At 43.8% G+C, this 22,228-nt stretch overlaps 1 protein-coding gene across 3 annotated transcripts; it reads right to left on the bottom strand.

Moving 5' to 3' along the window:
* Positions 1 to 440: 440 nt before the first annotated feature.
* Positions 441 to 22,210, bottom strand: cracd (capping protein inhibiting regulator of actin dynamics). 3 transcript variants are annotated; one of them, XM_055045507.1, is made up of 9 exons: positions 21,992 to 22,210; positions 7,911 to 8,067; positions 7,547 to 7,679; positions 6,021 to 6,176; positions 5,168 to 5,380; positions 2,666 to 5,084; positions 2,212 to 2,402; positions 1,976 to 2,138; positions 441 to 1,777 (listed from the first exon to the last, which is right to left on the bottom strand). In XM_055045507.1, the coding sequence occupies exons 3-9, from the start codon at positions 7,586 to 7,588 to the stop codon at positions 1,617 to 1,619; spliced, it is 3,345 nt and encodes a 1,114-aa protein (XP_054901482.1). In that variant the 5' UTR covers positions 7,589 to 7,679; positions 7,911 to 8,067; positions 21,992 to 22,210; the 3' UTR covers positions 441 to 1,616. The 3 variants fall into 3 exon arrangements, with proteins under 3 accessions (XP_054901482.1, XP_054901472.1, XP_054901464.1); XM_055045497.1 differs by having other exon boundaries at positions 7,911 to 8,070; XM_055045489.1 differs by lacking the exon at positions 21,992 to 22,210 and having other exon boundaries at positions 7,562 to 7,679; positions 7,911 to 8,019.
* Between the last annotated feature and the right edge of the window lie 18 nt (positions 22,211 to 22,228).

Genomic DNA, 22,228 nt, shown 5'->3' on the forward strand with positions numbered 1-22,228 from the left:
TCCGCCTGCACTTTCTCCCATAGAAGTTGATTTCTGTTCCATTTCATCTGGGCCAATCAGCAAAGAGGAGATGTCGTGAACGAAAAATAACGGCGATTTTCCCGTACTGTTTCAGAATCGCAGTCTGCCTGCAGTTTTAGCAACAGAGGAAGTGAACAAAGCCGCTCAGTCGGCGTCGTCGACACTTCCAAATGTTGATCCGACGTCCAGAGCCACCTCGTTGGGTTCTCTCATGGCGCCAGACGGTGATTGTTTTCCAGAACACCGGCAGTTTCCGGTAAGCTTCACCGCGTCAAACCGGTGCCTTGCATACGTCACAGGCAAACATTAGCGACTGGGTGAAACGTGAGACCTCAACAGAGTCCAGACCCTCTGTACAAAGCAAGAATATATTTTCGAAACTGGCTGCTATTTTACAATAAACACAGCAGTCTGTTAGCTCGGTTCAGACATCAGTATTTAATTTACATTATTAATAACATTTTGGATCTGTTAAAGAACTTTCTCGTGAATATCTCTAAATGGGACAAAAAGTGCAAATAATACCAAACAGTTTTTTTTTTTCGTTTGTTTTTTCTCGTCACAGATAACACTGCGTACACTACACTATTGTGCACGACCAAAGTTAGAAACAAAGCGACTCAGGTTCCTGGGTCTCCTTCAGAGCAAATACATACAGATGATGGGAGGGAGCGGCGAGAACGCAGAACCTCTGCTGTGTCACACGGGAAATGCTTCCATGTTGGGACATCGGGTCCCAATGAAGAAGAAGAGACGGTCTGAGTCTACAGGAGGACATGCCAGAATTGTAGCAGGTGTTAGGTTTGTCTCCGAAGTCCATTTTGACACTGTGCTTAATGTCCTCCATGTCGTGTTTTAAGTCCAGTTTGTTGTTCTGTCACAGTCATCACGGACACAGTGAGATTTATTATTTCCAGTATGACTGGGGGGGCAGGAGGGGTTTTAGAGAAGAAGCACAAGATTCCCTCCATACACAACAAACAAGGCTCAGAGAAAAGCTACAATACAGTTTCAGTGCAGATGAATCTGCTGCTGTACATAAATAATACGGAAGAGGGCAGAGGAGGCGCCTGGAACGAGCCTTTCCAGAGGAGCGGCCATGCTGGGTTATTTCTCCCTTTCTTTCTTTCTTTCTTTTTTTTTTTTTTCTGGTAGCCCTTAAAACATGATTCAGACGGATACCCTCTGCTGATTAAGCGCTGCTGTTCCTCGGAGCACGGAGATTGTGTCGAGCACACAATTTATCACAACCATGGTGACCCAGTTGGCTCCCAAGGTACAAAAAATAAAAAATAAAAGGTTGGCTACTGCGGCGGTCAGCCGTGGCTGTGATTGGCTGCTGAGGACTTTGTCTTTAGGGAACGTACGGTTGGTGTGGTTGGATACATTATGTGCATGCGCTCATCTGTGTACATATATCTGCCTTATTGGTAAGTTTGGAAAGAGAAGCGCAGGTTAACATGGCGGTTACAGCAGCCAGTGGTGTTTCAACAAGGAGTTTTGCATGTGGACGGGAGAAAGTCGTCCTCAGGCTCCGTGGGTCGTGTGCATTCCCCCCATGCATGCCGCGTTCAGCCGGCTTCGGGCGGTGGGGCTTATTTGATGATCTGTGGACAGTCGCTCCAGGCTTTGGCCTTTCGTTTCGCCAGTGCCAGCCAGGCCGGCTCTGTGGACACCTGGGGAGAGTCGCTGGACGGGAATCGCTTTGACACGTCCTTGACAGCAGGCGGCGACGGTGTGGAGTCTGAGATTTCAACTGGAGTAGAAAAAGAAATGAAATGAAATTTGAAAAGGTGAGTACCACACCACATCCTTGAAGTTCAGCCACAAACTACAATCTCTTTGACTTAGATTTAATAGAAGAAAAAAAAAAAAACACCCTTCAACAGAAAGTCACTATAACTCAGAAATGAGAGGAAATTAGTAATAAAACGTTCTGGGTTGGGGTCCCTACCTGTGACTGAGCTCGGTAAAGTGCTGGCCTTTTTTAGCGGATCTCTGCGCTCGAATCGTCCCAGCAGGCTGTCGGGTCTTTTGGGCTCCTCAGGAGTCTGAGGCTTGGAGGAAGGACTGGTTCCCCTGCTCTCTCTCCCGTCTGTCGGACTCACCAGTGCGACCTGCAGAAGGAATTGAAAACTGTGTCAGGGGAGCGTAAAGGATAGTGGGTAAATGGGGATCTGGGCCACATACTCCGTCTTTCTCTCTGGCATGCTTCTCTGCTAGCTTGGCCTCTCTTTGGCTTCGACGATCCTCACGAGTCTGCTGTTGCTCCCGGAAGCCTTTCTGCTTCTGCAGGGCCAGGGTAATCCATAAGGGCCCGGCTTCCTTCTCCTGGACCCTTGCGCTGTCCAGCGAGTGCCTGGTCTGTAAGGAAGGTTTTTCTGCAGAACACACATTTGATTTTTTTACTGCGACTACACTAAACGGACTAAATTTTATAGTCATAACTGCAACTCTAAGCACATTTACAGGTTCATACACGACACAGATCGATAGCAAATTGGAGCTACAGTGTCCAAAGATGAATCATCATGTGAATCTACAACTTCCCGTTTGACCAAATGGCATCTTAGAAACACTAAATTTCTTTCCTTGATTGATTTCAGCTAATGTACGGCTGGCCCCTGGTCCTGGAGACACTGACCTCGCCTGATGAGCTCTGCCTTCCTGTCTGCTTTCTCTCTCCAAGGGATGTTGATGGAGGGGAAGAAAGACTTCTTCTCCTTTGGCTCCTCCTCTAGATGGACATTACCGTGGCTGCCTCTATGCAGCTGAGTCACTGCCGATGGGTCTTCGCTTCTACTAGCCTGCTCCTGGACGGATAGATCCGGGCTCCCTGTCCTCTGGATGGCTTCCTCACAGGGGAACCCGTGGGCCACTTTAGGTAGCGGAGAAGGAGGAGGCGTGGGGGCGGCTCCGGAGGGTTTGGGCGATGTTGTTGGTCTCCTGTAGAGCGGTGGTTTGGATAGGACTTTCTCTCCTTCGTCGTGCGGGACGGGGCTGGTGGGTTTGCCCAGCTTACCCCGGGTTATGGCAGGAGATGCAGATGCGTGAAGATACTTGCTCACTACTCCCTCTTTCTGAGGCGACGCGGGACTTGATTTGTCAGAAAAGACAGAGGAGGCATCAGAGTCTGGCTCGATTGGCGTGAGAGGCGAAGGGACGCCGTCGAAGCTGTCTCCAGCGCTGTAGCGTTTCTTCCGTTTCTCTGTGGACTGTTCGCTGTGAAAACGTAGAGAGTAGTTTGTCCTTCTCAACTTTATTCCAAAAGGTGAGGGGTTGTCCTCACCGTCCTGTCCCTGCGTCTCCCCCTCCTCCGTCTTGCTCTGAAGCCGGCTCTTTACTTCGGAGCCCTCGGGTTTGTCCCCGGGGCTGGGAACCAAGAAAGACGGGAGGTCTTTGGCAAACATGCACTCCTCTGAGCCTCTCTCTGCAATCCGAACAGTCTTGCTAGTCCGAGTGTGAGGTTTAACGGTTGGAGATTGGGACGCAGCTGTAGGACTGTCAGATGGAACAGCTTCCTCTCCTCCTCCATCCTTATGATCCGCGCTGAAAACCTCAGAGCTTCTGTTAGAGTCGCCAAACTTCTTCTTTGCAGGGGTGATGGAGAACTTGGCACTGGCGGACATTGTTTTTCTGAGGTTGGTGTGAGCAAACGGAGGCTGCTCGTCGCCGCCGGGCTGAGGCTGATTCCTGCTTGGAGGATCCGGGTACTCATCGTACTTCCCATCCTCGACCCCCTTAAATATCTTTGAGCGGATACTCGCCCACTCCGCCAGCACAGCGGCACCCGACTGATCGGGGGAGACCGAATACTCACTGACAGACTTGGACTTTCCAGATTTGCGGTCCGGCGAGCTCTTGCCTGTTGCGGAAGATGTTCCTTGGGCCTTTCTTTCCTCTCCCAAACCCAATAGGGACTTGCATGCGGTGTCTTTGATCTGGTCTAAATTGACAGCTGTCCCACAGAGCTGGGCGCCTGTCACCAGGATAGCTGTGTGGGGGACATATGGAGATGCCGGCAGGTTGGGGGAGTCTCTTCCTTCCTGGGAGGAGGCCGTAACTCTTTGATCAGCGTCCGCAGTGCCCTGATGGCTGGCGGCTGGTGTAACGGGGGTCAGATTTACCTTCTGGAAGAGAATCTGTTTCTCTCCAGAGGAAACCTTGAAGGAAAACGGTCTCTGTCGCTCTTCCATCTCCCGCCAGCGCTGCTCCTCGGCTCGCCGCTTCCTCTCTTGTTCATCAGCGCCCTCTTCTGTCAGCATCTTCTTCTGCTCCTCCTGTTCCAGCTGTTTCCTTTGCTCCGTCTCCCTCGGCCTCACTTTCTTCTCCTCTTTTTTCTTCCTTTCTGCTTCCTGCTTTTTGCGCTTCTCTGCCTCGAGTTCACATTGCCTCCTTGCCGCCTCCTCTTCTCGTCTTTTCTTTTCGTCCTCCTCGCGTCTCTTCCTTTCATCTTCCTCCATTTGCTTTTGCTCTTCCAGTCGCCTCCTATCTTCTTCCTCTCGCCGTCGACGCTCCTCTTGCTTTCTCCTTTCCTCCTCTTCCCTGATCCTTCTTTCCTCCTCCTCTCTCCTCAGCCTCTCTGCTTCCTCCCTCATCTTTCTGTCCTCCTCCTCTCTTTTTCTTCTTTCAGCCTCCTCGCGCCTCCTCCGTTCTTCCTCTTCTTTCATTCTTCTATCCTCCTCCTCTCTTTGTCTCTCAGCCTCTTCTTGCTTACGTTTTTCCTCTTCTTCTCTGACTCTCCTTTGTTCCTCCTCTTCTCTCCTCCTCCTCTCTGCCTCCTCCCGCATCCTCTTCTCTTGCTCCTCCTGTTGCTTCTTGCGGCTCCTCTCTTCCTCCAGGTCACGCATCCTCAGCTCCTCCGCCCTCTTCTTCCTCTCCTCCATTTCCTCTCTGAACTGTTGCTCCTCCAGCTCCCTGGTCCTCCTGGCCTCCAGCATTTCCTCCTCATAGAATCTCTGCTTCTTCAAGCTTTCCTTGGAGGACTCCAGAGATGCCCTGCGCTGGTCGGCCGCCTCCAGCTCCTCCTGCATGACTCCAGGAATAGACACCTCCTGGAGATCCTGGGGATGAAGGCACAGGGTTGATTTAAAGTTCTAAGCCTCGGACTTCGGTGGACGACATCACAGATCAGCGTCTTCCTTACCAGTGTGAACCGCCGGTGTTTGCGGGAAATCCTCTGGTTTTTCGGTTTGACGGAGAGCTTATGCTTGGCGGCGGTGTTGTCCAGGCGAGTGACGGATTGGGGGACGGCATCTAGATTGATGGACTCAATGGTACCGGTTGGTGGGAGGACCCGTTTGGACCTCGGGGACTTCACTGGCGTGCTGTGCGGCGCAGACGATTGAGCTCCTTGGTCCTGCAACAGAAAATTCACAGCAACCTTGCAAAAGTCTTGGCACTCATCATTCTGTCTCTGAGGTCACACATTTTGATGTTCTGCATAACTTTTGTTATGCAGAACAAAAAGTTCTGCATAACAGGAAAGTGGAAGGAAACATGATATATGGTTTTCAAAACTCAAAAGATTGTAGGCGTACTGCGCATTCGTATTCACCCCCATTCACTCTGATACTCCCAAAATAAAATCTGTCATAAATATCGACTTCAAATATGAAAATGCTCAAAATTAACCGTTTGAACTGAAAACATTGTTTTGCAGAACACTAACCACTTGGACACAGCAGAGGGAGACTTGTCAGAGTTCATGTATCCGATGACAAAGGTGGTTCTAACAAAGAGGTGCCTAAAGGTAAAGTCATTCAGGTTTCATTTCTTTTTAAATTGCACATTATTTTCCTTCCACTTTACAATTGCACACTACTTTGTGACTGTAAAATGCACAATAACTGTGGAAAAAGCTTAAAGTTAACACTTCTGAAAGGTCCAAACAAACATGAGGCGAGTTCTACGTTTTGCTTCGTCAAAGAAAGTTCAAATCTACAGCCGACTTCCCCCAAACTCTAATCTTCACGATGAGAATCGCGTTCGGCCGTTACCTTTGGTTCCATTTTGAGCGGCTCAGCTTCTACTTGGGCCAAAACCTTCAGAGGGCTTCGCGGAGCCTCTTCCTCATCCGAGCTTCCCTCATCTCCCTCACTTTTTCGAAGAGATGGAGGCCTCTGGCCGAACTTTATACCTTGTGCGATCTGCCTCTGTGTGGTGAATAAGTCAGATGTTTTAATCCACTCATGTCGCGTATTTGAGAATACTTTCTGAGAAATGTCTCTGAGCAGGGTGTACCTTAACCACAAGCCTTTGTAGACTCCAACAAGCTATTGCATTATTGTGGATGGATGTGTCACCTCTCTAATCGGTCATGGTTCATTTAATCTGCTTTGTTGGTTTCCTGGCATGAAATCTGGGCACTGATGGGTGTTCAACAAGGATAACGACTCAAGACACACGTCAAAGCTCATTTTGGACTGCATTAAAGAAGATATTAAAGGTGACCGACTATGCTTCCTCGAACAGGTTAGTATAGATCTAAGAACATGGTCACATCTTTCTTTTTTTTTTTGCAAAATAGTTTCCTAGATGGTGAGATTTTAGTCTGGTCAATTCTGCCCATTTCAAGCTCCTTTCGGAATGAGCTCTGTTAGAGTTTCTTGTCACTTTAAATCAAATTATTATGCCGCTGGTCATGGCTCCCAACTCAGTGTTGAAAATGGCTGCAAACAGATGCACATATATGCGACAGTACATATTTGAAAAGCGGTAGTGGGGCCTCCTACACAACACCACAAAACATTTGACTTTTGCAGCAGTCATTGTACAGCGCATGCAGCATTAAAAACCAGTGCTTTTTCACTTGGGTCGCTAGACAACAGTAAATTTTGGACCCAACAATCGGGAGGTTTTTGAAACTGCTTGTTTTACATACGCCAAAAGACATTAATTTCTTTCCAAAAACGGCTCAAAGTTGGTCTTTTTAAAAAAAAAATTTAAAAAAGTTTTTAGAAACAGTAGAGAAACAAATGGAAATACAAAAGAAAACATGCAAAAAAGTAACATTTGCATAATATGTTCCCCACTAAGCATGTGAAATTATTTCAACTTTATCCAGATTCAGAATTTTTGCACTTTGCACCAGGAAACCTACAGATTTCAATGAACTATGGATAACATGGAAAACAGAAGTGAATCACAACCTCTTGATGCAACTTGCAGAGAGACATTTTATCAGATATTAATGGGCATGCATGTGGAATTTTAAACCTGTGTGAATCGGTGAAAATCTATGAAAAATTCACCCTTGTCCTCACTTCTCTTTCCACCCAGTTGTTATTTTCAAACAGATAGTCTGAAATTGTGTTTCTATTCATGTAAATTCAGTCTAACCTCGTCAAAGAACAGAGGTTAGACTGAATTCTAACCTCTGATAAATCCTAAAAATAAAAAAAAAGACCGACATTCATGGGAACTGTGAGCGCATGCAAGCGTCTGAACCTCAGTGCATGCATGTGTCCACTCCGCGGCGTGCGTGTCGAGCTCAGAGAAGTGTAGGGTTTTGTGCGAGGACCACCTGAAGGTTCCTAACTTTATCTGAAACGTTTTCCTGGGACATGCTGCGATCCAGACCCAGTTCCTCAGGCGGCTCCTCTGGGATGAAGATGCTGTCGTGGGAGAGCGCTCGAGATGCGATGGGGTTTAAGTCCCTGCAGAGGATTGAGAGCGTTCTCAGTGGTGCATTGTTCTTGCTCTGGCTTTCTACGCTCCGGCAGTTTCACGCTTACAAATTACTTCACTTTACCGTTCACAGTGCAAAGTCTCACTCTGAACTTCACTTTCAAATGATACAGTTGTCTCCGGAGATGACACAGCAATTTGAATAGAGATTATGACTTGCTGAATCACTTTCTTGTTAGAAAATGATCAATGCACCTCACCTCAGACTTTTACTAGACTCCTCATTGTCGGACACAGCTCCGCTGCACACTTCCCCGGTTGAAAAACTTGCTCCATCAAAGCTCCTTTTAGCTTCCCGCTTCTTCTTCTTCCCGAAGAGCCGTCTGAATGGCTGGAATTTGCCCTGCCGTCTCCTCTCTGCTGGGTGGGGGAAAAAGAAAGTAAGACGATAATCACAGCTCCATGCAGTCACATCAATCTTTTTCTTTTTTTTTTATCACGCTTTTTGTGAAGATAACGAGCGGGATGATGCCTGAGGGCGTGTTTTTTTTAAGACATGCGACTCCGAGCAGATAACGAAATGTGAGCGACACCGCTGAAATAAAAATGAGTGAAAGTAGCAGATAAGATGAGAAGCGTGGTGAAGAAGAAAACCTTGGGCTCCAGTCGAAGGGGATGGGGAAAGATAAACCTCAAGCCTTAAAGGCAGAAAAAGAAATGCTGGGGGGGGGGAGAAAAAAATAATTTCTGGTTTAATGGAAATGAACAAAAACAAAAAATAGCAGAAAACAGCAACAGGTCAGACAGACAGTGAGTCACAGAGCTCCAAGAGTCGATGCCAAAAGTTTGACTCGTGTCACGTTTGGCCTGCATGTAAGTGTTTTCACATCACAGTTAATCACTCTGCTTGGAAGTAATCTCTTCATGTGTCAGATTAGAAGAAGAGCATGCATCAACATGTGACGCATCCAGTGAGAGAGCGCGGCTGTAAAACTTTTTCTTTTTTATTGGCGGTTCACGAGGAAGTCTTAAACCAAAGCGAGGAATCAACTTTGGACTCTCAGCTCAAGCCAGAATTTCACATCTGTCAAAGCAAAAAAAAAAAAAAAAAAGAGAAAACAATTCACTGGTGTCTCGTTCAAGCTCGCATCAGTTTCAACAAATCCCTCCACCCCTCCCCTCTCCCCCATTTGTGTTTTGCTTGTTTCCCCCCCTCCCTGTCTGCATGTTTGCAAGGATGCACCCCATGCAGTAAGTGGGTGAGGTTACGGAGCCGCTCGACTCCGCTGCACAGACGGCCGTTCTCAGGCTCTGTGGGTATCCCTTTACACAGCTAAAAGTAGCAACTGGTGTGGGATTTCACTGCACACCCCGCTCACTGAACCCGAGGCATGATGGGAAGTGATACAGTAAACTAATTTCTCCTCTTAGATCTTTTGACCCTAAACTGTATCTTTTCTGTGGGAAGAAAAAAAAATCAAAAATTGACAGGCATCTGCACTACATTATGAATTTTAATACATGTATATTTAGCAACATGGGAATCGCGAGTTAGATTTGCGCTCGTTTCTAGTTCTAAAAACGCTTGATGTACTGATTTGTGATTTTGTTTGCAAGTGTAAGTTTCCTCAGTAATTTAAAAAACATTTTTGTGCCCAAATGTCAAACTGGTTCTCGCTGTCAGTGAATGTCTGGTCTGAAATGACACATTGTGATCAGGGACAGATAAAATTCTAATCTGGCCATTTTTAATAAGTAGCTATTTTAAAAGCGAGGCCATTTTCTTTTTGTTGCTGAAGATACCAATATCCATGCTTTTGACATAAAGCAGCTTTCATGTTTTAAACTGAAAAATCCACAAATATCCTCCATTTAAAAAACATAGTAATTCATCCAATTCTTGGATTATTTTCTTTCTCTTTGTGATTAAATCTACGCAAGTTTGTAGGCTTAATTCATAGTTATATTTATTATACAGTTATGTAATAATATATTTAAAATATTTCTTCTGTCTTATTCCATAAAGACAATAAACTCAGTATTACAGTTTCAGAGGGGGGACTGCGTGTTTACAGAAATAGCCGACGACACGACAGAAAACATGACTGGCTTTTTTGTGTTGTGACTAACATGAAGGGATTTTTATTTTTTTTTCCCAGACAGCAGATCTATCTGCAGAGCTGGAGGGGTCACTGATGTTTTCATCTTGGATCTTTGTTCTCATCTGCGTTAGTGAGAAAATGGATGGTGTGGCTCAGCGGTCGGAGGGACCAACTGATGCCAAGGTGCAGCGCTGATGTTCTGCTTCCCTGCAGCATGTTCTCCCATCATCCCTGCCCATCCAGTGGCACAAAGCCCATAATGCACTGCCACGGGCACGCTCAAACGCTCATGCATGAAATAAGACGGGACACTGTTCTTTTTTTTTACCCTTTTCTGCAGAGAAGACAACGCGGGAGTCGGATCCCACAGAGCTCCGGCCCGACCCAACTCGAAGACCGACTCTTTCTTTCTGTAAACTCGCAGTTTGTTTAGACGTCTTCACTTTAGAGCCTTTCTGGGTTTTACAATTCAACCCACTGATGAAGGATGCTTTACTATCCGGTTAAGAGGTTGTCATTTCATCCAACTTTAATATAAAGACGTGGACTTTGGTTGATGTAAACTACGATATCCAATATGCTGAGTTCTACTCACACATTGGAACTGGAACATTAACAAATAATATTACATAAAATGTAAAGAAAGATTTGCTAACACAGACAATTAGGTCAATTTTATTTGGGAAACCAAGTTGTTTTTTATCAAAATATGCAGCATTAATAAAACATAAACTTAGTGGAATTTCAAAGTCAAGATTAGGGAATATAAAACCAAGCAGAAAATATGTAAAATGCGAAGCGTAATGTAAACTTGTAGCAAACTGTATTCATAAAGTCAGGCACTGCTGACTTTATGAACTGCTTAGGCTATTTTTTAACTTTAAACTAGATCATAAAAATCAGATGGACACGTCCATGGGTTGATAATGAGGTGTTATGAATTGATATAGTCAATATTAATGTTGATCATATCAATGTTTGCATTGTGAGGGTACTGAGTAAACACTTGCAGGGGTTTTGGCTGACCTCACAACCAAACTCTGCAACTCTGGTTTTTATACATCTAGGCCACATGTGCTTGAGATTTGTTAAGATTCTTTTCTATAAATGCCATTTCTGAAATAAGACTTCATTCTTATTTTGTATGTAAAACACAGATTAATGTTATTTATCTTAGAAATTTCTTCTGTTCTCTTTGGTCTTTTGCACTTGGACACAAAAGCAGCTTTCTGACTAAAAGCCAACTTTATTTCTAGTCTTCAGTCATTTTCCCAACACGGTCCAAGCCTTCAAATCGACATGTTCATCGTCTAACAAGGATCGAGGAAAGGCAGGAAGAAGCTTAGCAGGAATTTGAACACAGCACACAAGTCTCCTCTAAAAAGCCAAACCCATCACCACACCATGCAGCTCTTAAAGAGACAGTGAATCAAACTGGAACTATTTTACATATGAAGCATTTTTATGCTGATCTGGCCATGTGCTTTGAATATTTATCACAGGATAAGGTCCAGTAGAAACACATTTCCACCCCAGTCTTATTTAAAATCACCTGATATTTCAGAGTTCAATATTTCATGTACTCTAATAAGTCTCCCAGGGCCTTTATAAAAGCATGATTTTATTCATCTTTGGATCGATTTTGCATGTTTGCTTGATGTGATTTGTTTATGTAACTCCACTGTCTCTTTAAAAAAGCCCTTAGAAGCACTCTTTAGTTCCCATTTACCTGAGCCTCTGGGTTCGGTTACCTCTAAAAGCACCTCATGGTTATTTTCTGTTGCATCCGTCGCCATGGTAAACCACACGCTTTGACTGTAGTGGGAGAAAATGAAGGTTGGACATGAAGGTGGAGTTGCTGTTATTTACTGCAGAGAGAGCACGAGGTTTTAACGGAGGGAAACAATGGGAGCAGAGGGACACGGGAAAGAGAAAACTGACTGCAGAGAAGCTGCAAACCTTCACCAGGTCCTGCTTTTCGTTTAATTCTCCGCTGCCTCCAGCATTGTCATCGGAAAAGGTTGGCTCTGTTCACAGCTGTTTGCAGAGCAACATGAGCGCGCTGAGGCCGCTCTGTTTACTCGCTTCTTTTCAAGTCCACGCCGGCTTCTTAAGAACATTTCATCCCGATCCAAAATGTTTGTGTTTGCTCTCAGCTTTTATGCAAATCTGCATACATCACAAACTCGTCTTTTTGCTTTTTCAGGTTGTGTTAAATCAAGAAACCAAACAAATCTGGAGTTGACTTCTGATTCAGTGACAGAGGAATATTTCACTTCCAAACTATGACATTTAGCCCTCCCATAACTGGACTTATTTATCTAACACTAGATTGTTTTAGTTATTTATGATTGACACATTTAAATTTGGAAAGCTTTCAAATAATATCAGCATTCATACCCAGTTCAACAAGACCTATTGGACCAAAAAGCTACGAGCCTCCCTGTTTTGTTTCGAATATCTGTGGCACAGTGAAAAAGTATTTGACCCCTTTACAAATTTATAACACATTTGAGGTCACACAAATGTAAATATCAAAATTACATTAAATAAATAAAAACATCAGGTTTACAAAAAGGAATTAATGTAAAAAAAAGAAAAAGAAAGAGCTGTCCAAATAAAACTAGCCATACATGGAACTACAGCTGTTTCATATTTAAAATCCTAAATTAATTGTGATCAACCATATTCTTCGGATTAATTTCACTACTAATGAACAGTCAATGCCCAGTTGCTTTTCAGTCATCTTTTTAGTCATCTGACTAAAAAGCAGATGCAAATGGTCCCGGGAATCGAACCAGGAACACCCATGTTCAGGAATACAGCCTCTCTGTGGAGTGTCCCTCCTCTACCACAAAGCCATTTCTAATTATTTGAAAATTTAGTGAATCACACTGATAAAAAAAAAAAAAAAAATTTGAAAGAAAAATTCATAGCGCCAATAGTTGTTGATGTTAGTGAAAAAAGGCAAAAGACAGGAATAAAGTTTAGTAGCAATTTCCTTTTCTTTTAACTTTGGTTATCTTTGCTTGATATTAAAATATGTGCAATCACAAGTTTCCTTCAGGAAGTCATCAAAACATGACACCTCGTTGGTTAAAAACAACATTTTTAACCAACGTTCAACTGAGAAGTAGCTCCTATAATGAGCTCAGCAGCTGCACAGTTCCACCAGATGTTGGCTAATTACTGATGGCTAGTCTGAAGGAGCTGTGTGGCCACAGGGAGGACTGCTCTGAAGCCTGTAAACCAAGGAGGAGCTGTGTCCTCAAAGGCGGAGTTAGGTCCAACCAGGCGTTTTGCACAGCTGACTGGTTGAGTCAAGGATTTCTGTAATATGCATGAACGAATCAAAGCAACACTCCAGACACATTTTTGATGAGTGAATAACATAATATGTTTTAAGCCCCTGTCAGTTTACATAATACTGGCCATTTAAGAACAGAGGACCAACCCCCAAACAGCCACTGCCAAAAAAGCATGACAACAAAGCCTCCTAACAATCTGCCTTTTCTGTCCCAACACCGGCCTGCACTGCATCACTCAAGCTAGAGATCTCCTGCTGCACCGCATGGCTCGCCTGTAGAGCAGCTGCATAAAAGCAGTCGGCACGTGAGACAGTACTGAGAGAGCCAGAGAGACGTCTGCCGTCTCCACTGGAACCAGAACGCAGCGTACTTCCTTCCTGAGGGGGACGGAGACAGACGGACACTCTCAGAAATGTCTCCGCAAAACGACAACAACAACAACAACAACAAAAAGGCTCTTTGTCCGGTCAGAGCAGAACAAGGAGCAAACAAGCATGTTCGGTAGTAGGAGTGTATGATCACAGAGACAATGTGCAACTGTGTCCACTGCTGCCAAGAAGGATACTGTTGATTCCCCCTCCCTCATTTTATTGTTTGTGTCTTCGGTTCTAAATTTTGCATCTGCTGGTGAACTACAGCAGAGGATGAAGATGGGATGAGATACGCATGTGCTGTTAGACAAACACACACCTGCATCACAGCGGCGTGAACACGGTGCGGCGTCCTACAAACGACCCGGCACCGCATCATCCCTTAACCCACACAGTCCACTGGAGATCCCGGAGGTGCTGGTCGTGTGATGCATGTGATGCAGCAAGCAAAGTGTCACAACCTTACGACACGAGCAGCTTCCTGACGAAGCAGGCAGACGAAGCGCAGCGGCGCCTTAGAAACCGTTTTACCCGTTTCGGCCGCACAGCTTGAGACGGCCGTGCACCACTGCAGCAAAACCCGGGGGGAGTATCGATCTGCTCTTTATCACAAAGCTCGTTTCACCCAGATGAATGTCGCTGCCGTCTCCATCGAGGCCTCGGGGCGGGTGGGGAAGAAAACGAGGGAATAAAGAAAGGGAGCCGGAACAGCAGGTTTGAGTTGTAGGAATGTGCAGGAGAGGTGAGGAACATGAAAAAGGCATGAATGGTGACTGGAAGGTGGGGGGAGGATGATGGAGAACAAGAAGCTCTTCCACACTGATGCCCACAATGTTCTTGGCAGCCCAGATAAAGACTCTCTATACTGCCAAAAGTAATCTCTCATCTGGTTACACAGTGTGTTTGTGGATGTTTTTTTTTTGTACTATTCTTCCTGGGATTCATTTATTTTTTTCTTTATTCTGACTCCCTCCCCCCTCAAATTTCTGACTAATCTGAGAAAAAAAGTCTGAATTCTGAGATTAAAATCAGAATAATTTCTTTTTTAGTGGCCCTAGTCCTCTTACGTACATTTGTGAGGTCAGACGCTGATGTTGGACAAGAAAGCCTGGCTCACACTCACCCCTGTAATTAAAATAATAATAATTGTCTGTATATTCTTGCCAACAGGACAGTACTTGCCATATACAGAGAGGGAACATTTCTTCTGCATCCAGAGCTGTGGGTTCTTCTCTTTTGCTCACCTCATGGGATTTATAGAGGACTTATTCTTCAGTCAACAAGTCCAAAGTCTTTGTAATCTTATACTTGTGTTTGGCTCATAATCTTTTGGAAAGATGCACTAATAACCTACTTTGAGTTTTCTGACAAAAGCCTAAAAACGTTCACGGTGCCGTCCAATCTAACAAACTCCTCAAGACTTTTGGTAGAGAAAGCTGGCCCGAGCAACACATGCCCTTCTCCATATTTGGTGGTGCCTTTTCATATATCCATCCAAATCACTAGGTATGAGTTTCACATCTTAAATTACATGTTTGGAATTGTGACAATAGGAGAGAAAGGGTTCCTTCCTAACATCCCTCTGAAGCTAACGAATAGCATTTAGGTAGCATCCAATAATTGTCATGGAGACCTGTTGACTGAAAGATGCCAATCTTTGCTGCTGATCTCTAATGCAACTCTCTAATGAGTGTTGGATATTTGTGTTTTAACTTTCTCTAAGCTGCCATATCAGCTTTCTTACTGTGCATAGGCAGAAGATCCTCATCCAGCCTAGCAGAAGGAAGCTAAAACGCATGACATATTTATACTAAAGGGAAACAGAAAGTCAAAGATTAATACATTTAAAAGATACATCATCTTTAAAGAATAACCCACAAATTACTAACCAGGAACAACTAAGGAACTATTTTGGATGAACAGAACCAACAATTGTGCTACATTGGTGGTACATTTTGAGGTGGTGAGTCCGATAAACTTAATCTGCAAAAAGAAAACATCTTAATCCCATTCAGGACCTAGAGTCACTTCAGGACCTCGTTCTATGTTTTTATCTCGTTCCTCTCTGTTCTCCGGTGAGACCGGACAGAAAAAGGGTTAGGGTTAGGGCAAATGTTGGACCAAACCAACAGCTGGGTTTAGGACGGTTCACACCATGCATAAACCCAGCTCCAGGTGTTTACAACGCAGTTCAGTCAGCAGCAGCGGCACAGTGAAAATGAGACTCCTTGTAAACGCACTTGACATTTAGCTAAGTGCTGGATAAGACTAAATGTGGAAAATAAACATCAGCGCTTCGCTGTGATTAATCGCCATCTGCTCGGTCCGTAACAAAACAGAAACTGTGAGTTCCTTGCAATAATGGTTTTAGACAAGCTGCGACTGAAGATCCAAAATCCTACGGGAGAAATGAAGTTCTTTGAATTCTCCCTTTTGTTGCTGGTTTAAAAAACAAAAAAACAACAAAAAAAAACGCCAACTTTTCTCTTCTTATTTTTTTTTTAACATCTTTGTTCGTTTAGGTCTGGTTGACATGTACAGACAGAAGTATGTCCAAGTGTGGCACCTTCTGCCCAAGAGAACAAACAATGATGGAACTAAAAGTGGTGCTAGCACCAACTTTAAGAAGAACATTTCAAAGCAAGATCATTTACAGGCTATAATTGTACCTGCAATTGAAAAAAAAAAATCAAAAAATCATGATTTGTTTTTGCAAATTCATTCACATTTAGGAAATTCCATATCAATACATCCATTTCTTTTGTATATTAGCAATCCTCCTTGAGCGCAAAAGTGTTGATCCATATCTAAAAGTCACATCGAATAGATACAAACTAATAAATATTGCCTCTTTTTTAATTTCTGATTTCATGTCAAACTTAACTCAATGCAGTCTACCAACAAAATGAATAGTGAAGTCAAGAAAACTGATCTCTTTTCTCTCCATCGTCTCCCTTCCTTTACTTATGTTTCATGAATTGATTTTAAGGCGTCATGTTTTGATCTGTCAGCAGTATGCTTTAATTCCTCAGGTTTTTGTCTTTTCTTATGTGAACCATGTAAAGGTCTTTTCCACACACACACACACATGCCCTTTAAATTCCCCTAAATGTTGCCACATTACATTTGATCACATTACCATTTCAAAACTCAAAACGTGAAAGACCAACACAAAGCGGTGCAGAAGTGAGATGCTCAAAGCTCGAGAAATATTTTGTTCGTTTTGGTCTTGAAACTTTTCCACAACCATCGCTCTGACCGGTTTGCTCTCAGGTTACACAATGTTGTTTATTCACATGTACATATATGCTGAAATTAAATTGCACACATATGATTTGATCATTATGGGATTTTGGAAAAGATAGTTCGGGATTTTATTTAGGGTCTTAACAGCGAATGCAGAATGCAAATGTAAATGACACTTTTTTAGAATTTTATTTTTACACAAGTATAATTTTCATGCAACTGTTTATGTACTATGTCTGTTACATAAAATCCAAATTAAATACTCCTCGGTTTGTGGCATTAACAACAAGCTCAAGGAGTGTGAATGATTTTGCGTGGTTACTCTCTCTGTGCACACATCAGCTTATATCAGTAACTCCAGAAGTGATTATGTGGCTGTTAGATGCTAGGATTCATGTAAATAGCAATGAAAGATCACAGTCAGTAAGATCTGTTTTTTCTGGCCCACCAGATGAAAAGTAGCTGCCCGATCAGCCTCACCAGCTACCAAACCAAGCAAAACATCGTGAACAAAAAACATTGAGATCCAACAAGCCGGACACAAAACTAACCAAAGAAATATCTTGATCATCTGTAAAGATCCAATATGGTCACTTAAGAAAAAAAACAATGAATTTAGGTGTCAAATGCAGCCTGTATCACGTGACCATTGTTATATTTTCCAGTGCAGCAGACAGCTAAGTGACAATATCTAAGCATGACGACCAAAGGTTCCCCCCCAAAAAAAAACCCTCCACAAGGCACAGAAAAAGCTGTCACTTTTGAAATTCACTCGATGCAAACGGAAAAATAATAATTGACTAATTTCACTTAAATAGATAAACGTGCGCAAAAGTAGCTGCTAATATTAGTTTTACTTTTTGACGCTTAGTTCGACCCGTAATTTAGCTAAACTAATAAGCTACAGAGTTCACTGAGAGCTAAAGTAGGGCTCTTTCTTACCGATCTGCTGTGTTTGAGGGGATCTGTGAGAATGTGTGGCCGTTCCACCTGCCTGCTGTCACACTGGATCTAGGCCATTACCTGGAGTCAGGTGTCAGATGCAGTAGGAACTCGCTTGTCTGTGTGTTTCTCAGTGTGTGTGTGTGGGTGTGCATATTTTAGAACAACCATGTAAATACCTCTGCATATTTTCCTGTCTATATGGATTTCAACTCACATGAGTGAAGGGTCTCAGGAGTGCACATGTGCATCAGAGAGAAGCACATGTGCAGTCTTAGGGGGAGGAGGTGTGTCTGCTGAGGACAGAACAGAGCTGACTGAGGCGATGGGGAGAGAGGGAGAGAGAGAGAGAGAAAGAGAGGCGTCTTCCAGTGTTTGTTAGTGTCGCTGTGCTGAGGAGGCACAAAGTGACACTTTGTTTTCCCCTCACCCCCCGTCAGAAGGCCCTCACAGGAGAACAGAGTGGCATTCATCGCTTCTGCTGAATGATGCGCACAATGCCTCGCATTGTGGCTCCACAGCAATATGCACGTGTGATTAGAATGGCTTTGAACACAAAAAAAGCCACAGCTGCTTGACGGGCATTATGGCCACAAATGTCTAGTATATTAAAAGTCTGCCATGCTCTGGCTTTCAGAGCCTGCCCTCTAGCTGCGGTGAACGAGCACAGCCTGGCAGTGAAAGCAAACATTTCAGTGTATTTCAATAGCAAACAACTTCACGCCTCAGCAGCACAACGGCTAAACAAAATCCTCAGTACAGTTCAGAGCTACGTTTAATCAGAAAGGCTGTGAGGACGGCGGCTCCCCTCGCCCGCCCCATTCTCCAGTTTTGGCAGGATCACACTGTAGCCTCACAGGGATATGGTAATGATGGAGCTTTACTGCCCTGACTGCTGCCTATATTAGAGCTGCACAGCACTTCAAAGACAGACGCTTCTCTGACTGACAATGTGCAGGAATAGAAACACCAAGCGAGGCAGCGCAAACATGCCCCCGCACCAGTTTTCACACACGCACAGCCGATGGAGGCTCTGAACGACCGGTGCTTAAGTGAATAAAAAGCCAGGGACGGACACACACACACACGCACACACACCCACACACACACACCACACACACACACACACACACACACACACACACACACACACACACACACACACACACACACACACACAGCTAAGCTAAGCGACAGTGTGGCGGCTAGACTTGACATGCAATGAAGCAACCATTCAGTTTGATAAAGTATGTTACGCGACAGACCATGCTAAGAAAATAAAAAAAACATTATGGGAATGAAGTCATAAAATTACGAGGAATCATAAAATTATAAGAATACAGTTGTATGAGAGTAAAGTCCGAATGACATATCTTTAATTTTATTATGACAACTTTATTCTGGGGTTGCACCAATATAAAATGTTGGCCCAATATCATTCTCCAACTATTATGGTTTTATTCTCGTGCCACTTTATTCTCAAAATATGATTTTATTCGTAAAAAATTAGGACTTTAGGACAACTTTAGTCTCGTATTTTTTCACTTTTTTCTTGGAAGATCATCCTCATGACATTATGACCTTAGTCATAGACAAGTTTATTTTTATACTTTAACAATTTCATTCACATATGTCAACCTTATTATAATATTATGAGTTCATTCTTTAAATGAAATTTCTTTACCCTACGTTTCTTAAAGGTAGGGAGTCAAATTCTGCGGAAGAGGATCTAAAATAGATCAAATGCTGGGCCATTCTTTAGTGGCTCCAGTCTTTTGCGGCGTCTAAAATGTCATCTTCCAGAATGTTTCTGTATTTGTCTACCTCCATCTTCCCATCAAGTCTGAGTGGCATAACTGTCCACCGGGTTTCACAATGTGAAGTGTTACTTTTCCTCATTTTAATGTAGAGAAAAAAAAAGTGCAATTTTGGTCTCATCTGACCACAGCACCTTCGTCCACATAATTTACTATGTGATTTATGACAAACAGCAAATGAAACTATTCATAAATCTTTGCTTTCTTGCCATACCATCTCCATGGCTAATGTTCTCGTTTTACCTAAAAATAAGTACTTTTTAGGTGATTGATTTGAACAATTGCTGGCTGTGAATATTTAGAGAGTAACCTAAAATTAAGGTGGAATCTATTAATTGATGGTAATCACGTCACTGGACTTTATTTAAGGGTATTAGTAGAATTGTGGCCGAACACAAATAAATGTGATGATGTTTAGATTCTTAATAGTGAAAAAAAAATTTTTTTTTTTAAAAAGCAGAAACTGATGCATCCCTTTTTCCAATCCTTTACACTTATGCTCCAAATTGTGTTCGTCTAGCAAAAGAAATCCCAACAAAACACATTCAGAGTCGCAGTTATAGCAGGAAAGTAGAGTAAGAATAATCTGGCAAGACATCCTACTCCAGGGAAGACGTTTCTGAAAGTATTAGTAGCTGCAGGAAACAAACTGAGAAAATGAAGACGCCTTCAGAGAAACCGTCTGGGAGACGTCAAGCAGCTTTGTCGGTCAAATCATCTTTGAGCGATGAGCCCAGTAGTGGCTTGCAAACTGAATATTTTTGTTGCTTATTAGATGAGGAGATGTTTTGGCATGCAGACTGTCACCTGAATACATGCATGTTTGAAGGAGGACGCAGGTGGAAGAGTGAAGCTGCAAGCAGTGGACGACTTGAATGCGGCGATTTCTTACATTTTTATTTTGTGTGTCATGTAGTGTTGATGCAATTGCCATAAATTTGATCTACAGCAGGAAATCTTTGTGTCTTTGGTCTTATTTTTTTATTTTGTTTTTATTTTGTGTTGTCAAAATATCTAAAAAAAAGGTTTTATTGCTCTTTGTACTAGCTAAAAATGCCTGTCATGTACTGACAATCTTCCAGTTTGCATAAATGAGATGAGGACAAAAATAATGGCATGATGGAGACTGGTGGACTTGTGACAAGGAGGATAGCTGTAAGATATTTTTGGAAATATCTTGACATTTTTATATCAATATTAATCAGAAATATATATATATATATATTGTTTAGCATTCATCAACAAGCTAATACAATGAAATGGTGAAGCGATTGGCTTTGTCAGTCTCAAATGCAGGTGCTTGACTCAGTCCAGAGAGTTTAGGCCTCTCTGAGGTAAGGCCAGACTCTCCAAACCATCAGACTGGCTCAAACTGGTTGATGGTGTTCAATCTCACATGGTGAAGAAGTCTTTCCCTTCACAGCCCACCCACAAACCACGCAGCATCTTAAAGAGCACCCCTCTGTGGTGCCGTGGTGTATTTCTCCCTGTCTCGATCGCCCAGCATGCGGTGCAGTCTGGGTCTCCGCGTCGGGTAGCCGTGGAACGAATCAAAATCCCTCAAGACAAGCAGCGACACGGGCCGGTTTACTCACCGCCGTCACCCTGACGAGCGCAACACCAGCAGCCCCGTGGATTCATCCCTGGCACGCTGCCATCCAATCTCCCTGGCTCTGTGCGTCTCAGCAGCAGAGTCTACTGGCTGGGCCAGAAATGCCAGCATTGATTTCAAATGCTTTAAATGACCCCGTGGAAGAGCGAATCTATGATTTCTTTCCTTTCTTGTTTGTCCAAAACATTAAGGCCCGCACCATACGGCCTGTGCATGGCTTCGAGCTGACCAACAACCTGACGTTTAGCAGCAGCAGATGCTGCTGCTATGTTGCATCATATATATATATATATATATATATATATATATATATATATATATATATATATATTATATATATATATATATATATATATATAATAAAAAAAGGACCGCCATTGCTTCGGCAAAAGACTCCCATCAACGTGGACCCTGAAGGCACCAATCAATACGCAGCTGAACCGTTAATGGCAAATTAGCGGACGCAGCCGCACCGGGACCGCGGTCTATTAATCGCCGTCCAAAAAAGGCGCAGGAAGAACAAAGACTCTGGCGTCCGCTTTTCGTGCATATTGTCACGAAAAGCGTCCACATGATCAGCGTCGCTTTGGTTTTAATGGGAGGTAACAGGAATTCAAACCTGGTCTGATGCAAAACGCGTTTGCGCATTTCAAATCACAACAAATTGGCGAATATCATCCCATTTGAAGCACACACACACACACACACACACACACACACACACACACACACACACACACACACACACACACACACACACACACACACACATATACATCTGTGGAAGGGATGAAGCAGAAGATCAGTGCGGGTCAATTGTAAATGAGAAGTGGGCTGTGGTGACAAGGTCACCAGCGTCGTGCAAATGAAAGGATGGAGGGGTTAAAAAAAAGAGTCAGGACAAACACAAACAATATGGAAGAAGAGAGGAAAATCCCAGCACCTTTGTTTGAGGACGCGGCTCTTCCGCTCCGATCGGCACCGAGGTGAACCCCCGGCTCCCCCCCGACAGCTCCGAGCCCTTTTGTGTTGCTGATGCTGCGGGTGCACGACGGGCGAGACGCACGCACCTGGAGAGAGACGCTCCCCGCACAGCTGCCCGCGTGCCAGACGGAGATGGAGAAAGGGAGGGTGTGGCAGCGAGAGCAGAGCGCAGCGAGCGGCGGCGGCGGAGCGGAGC

The sequence above is a fragment of the Poeciliopsis prolifica genome, unplaced genomic scaffold, assembly GCF_027474105.1.
Source record: "Poeciliopsis prolifica strain line A6 unplaced genomic scaffold, Auburn_PproV2 SCAFFOLD002, whole genome shotgun sequence".
Lineage (NCBI taxonomy): Eukaryota > Metazoa > Chordata > Actinopteri > Cyprinodontiformes > Poeciliidae > Poeciliopsis > Poeciliopsis prolifica.

What these genes read in the sequence shown, in the direction of transcription:
- cracd (XM_055045507.1), bottom strand. Translation starts at nt 7,588, where the DNA reads ATGTCCCAGGAAAACGTTTCAGATAAAGTTAGGAACCTTCAG. An exon ending in AACACCGGCGGTTCACACTG is followed by an intron (nt 5,085 to 5,167) that starts GTAAGGAAGACG and finishes CTTCATCCCCAG; the next exon opens with GATCTCCAGGAGGTGTCTAT. An exon ending in TTTACCGAGCTCAGTCACAG is followed by an intron (nt 1,778 to 1,975) that starts GTAGGGACCCCA and finishes TTTCTACTCCAG; the next exon opens with TTGAAATCTCAGACTCCACA.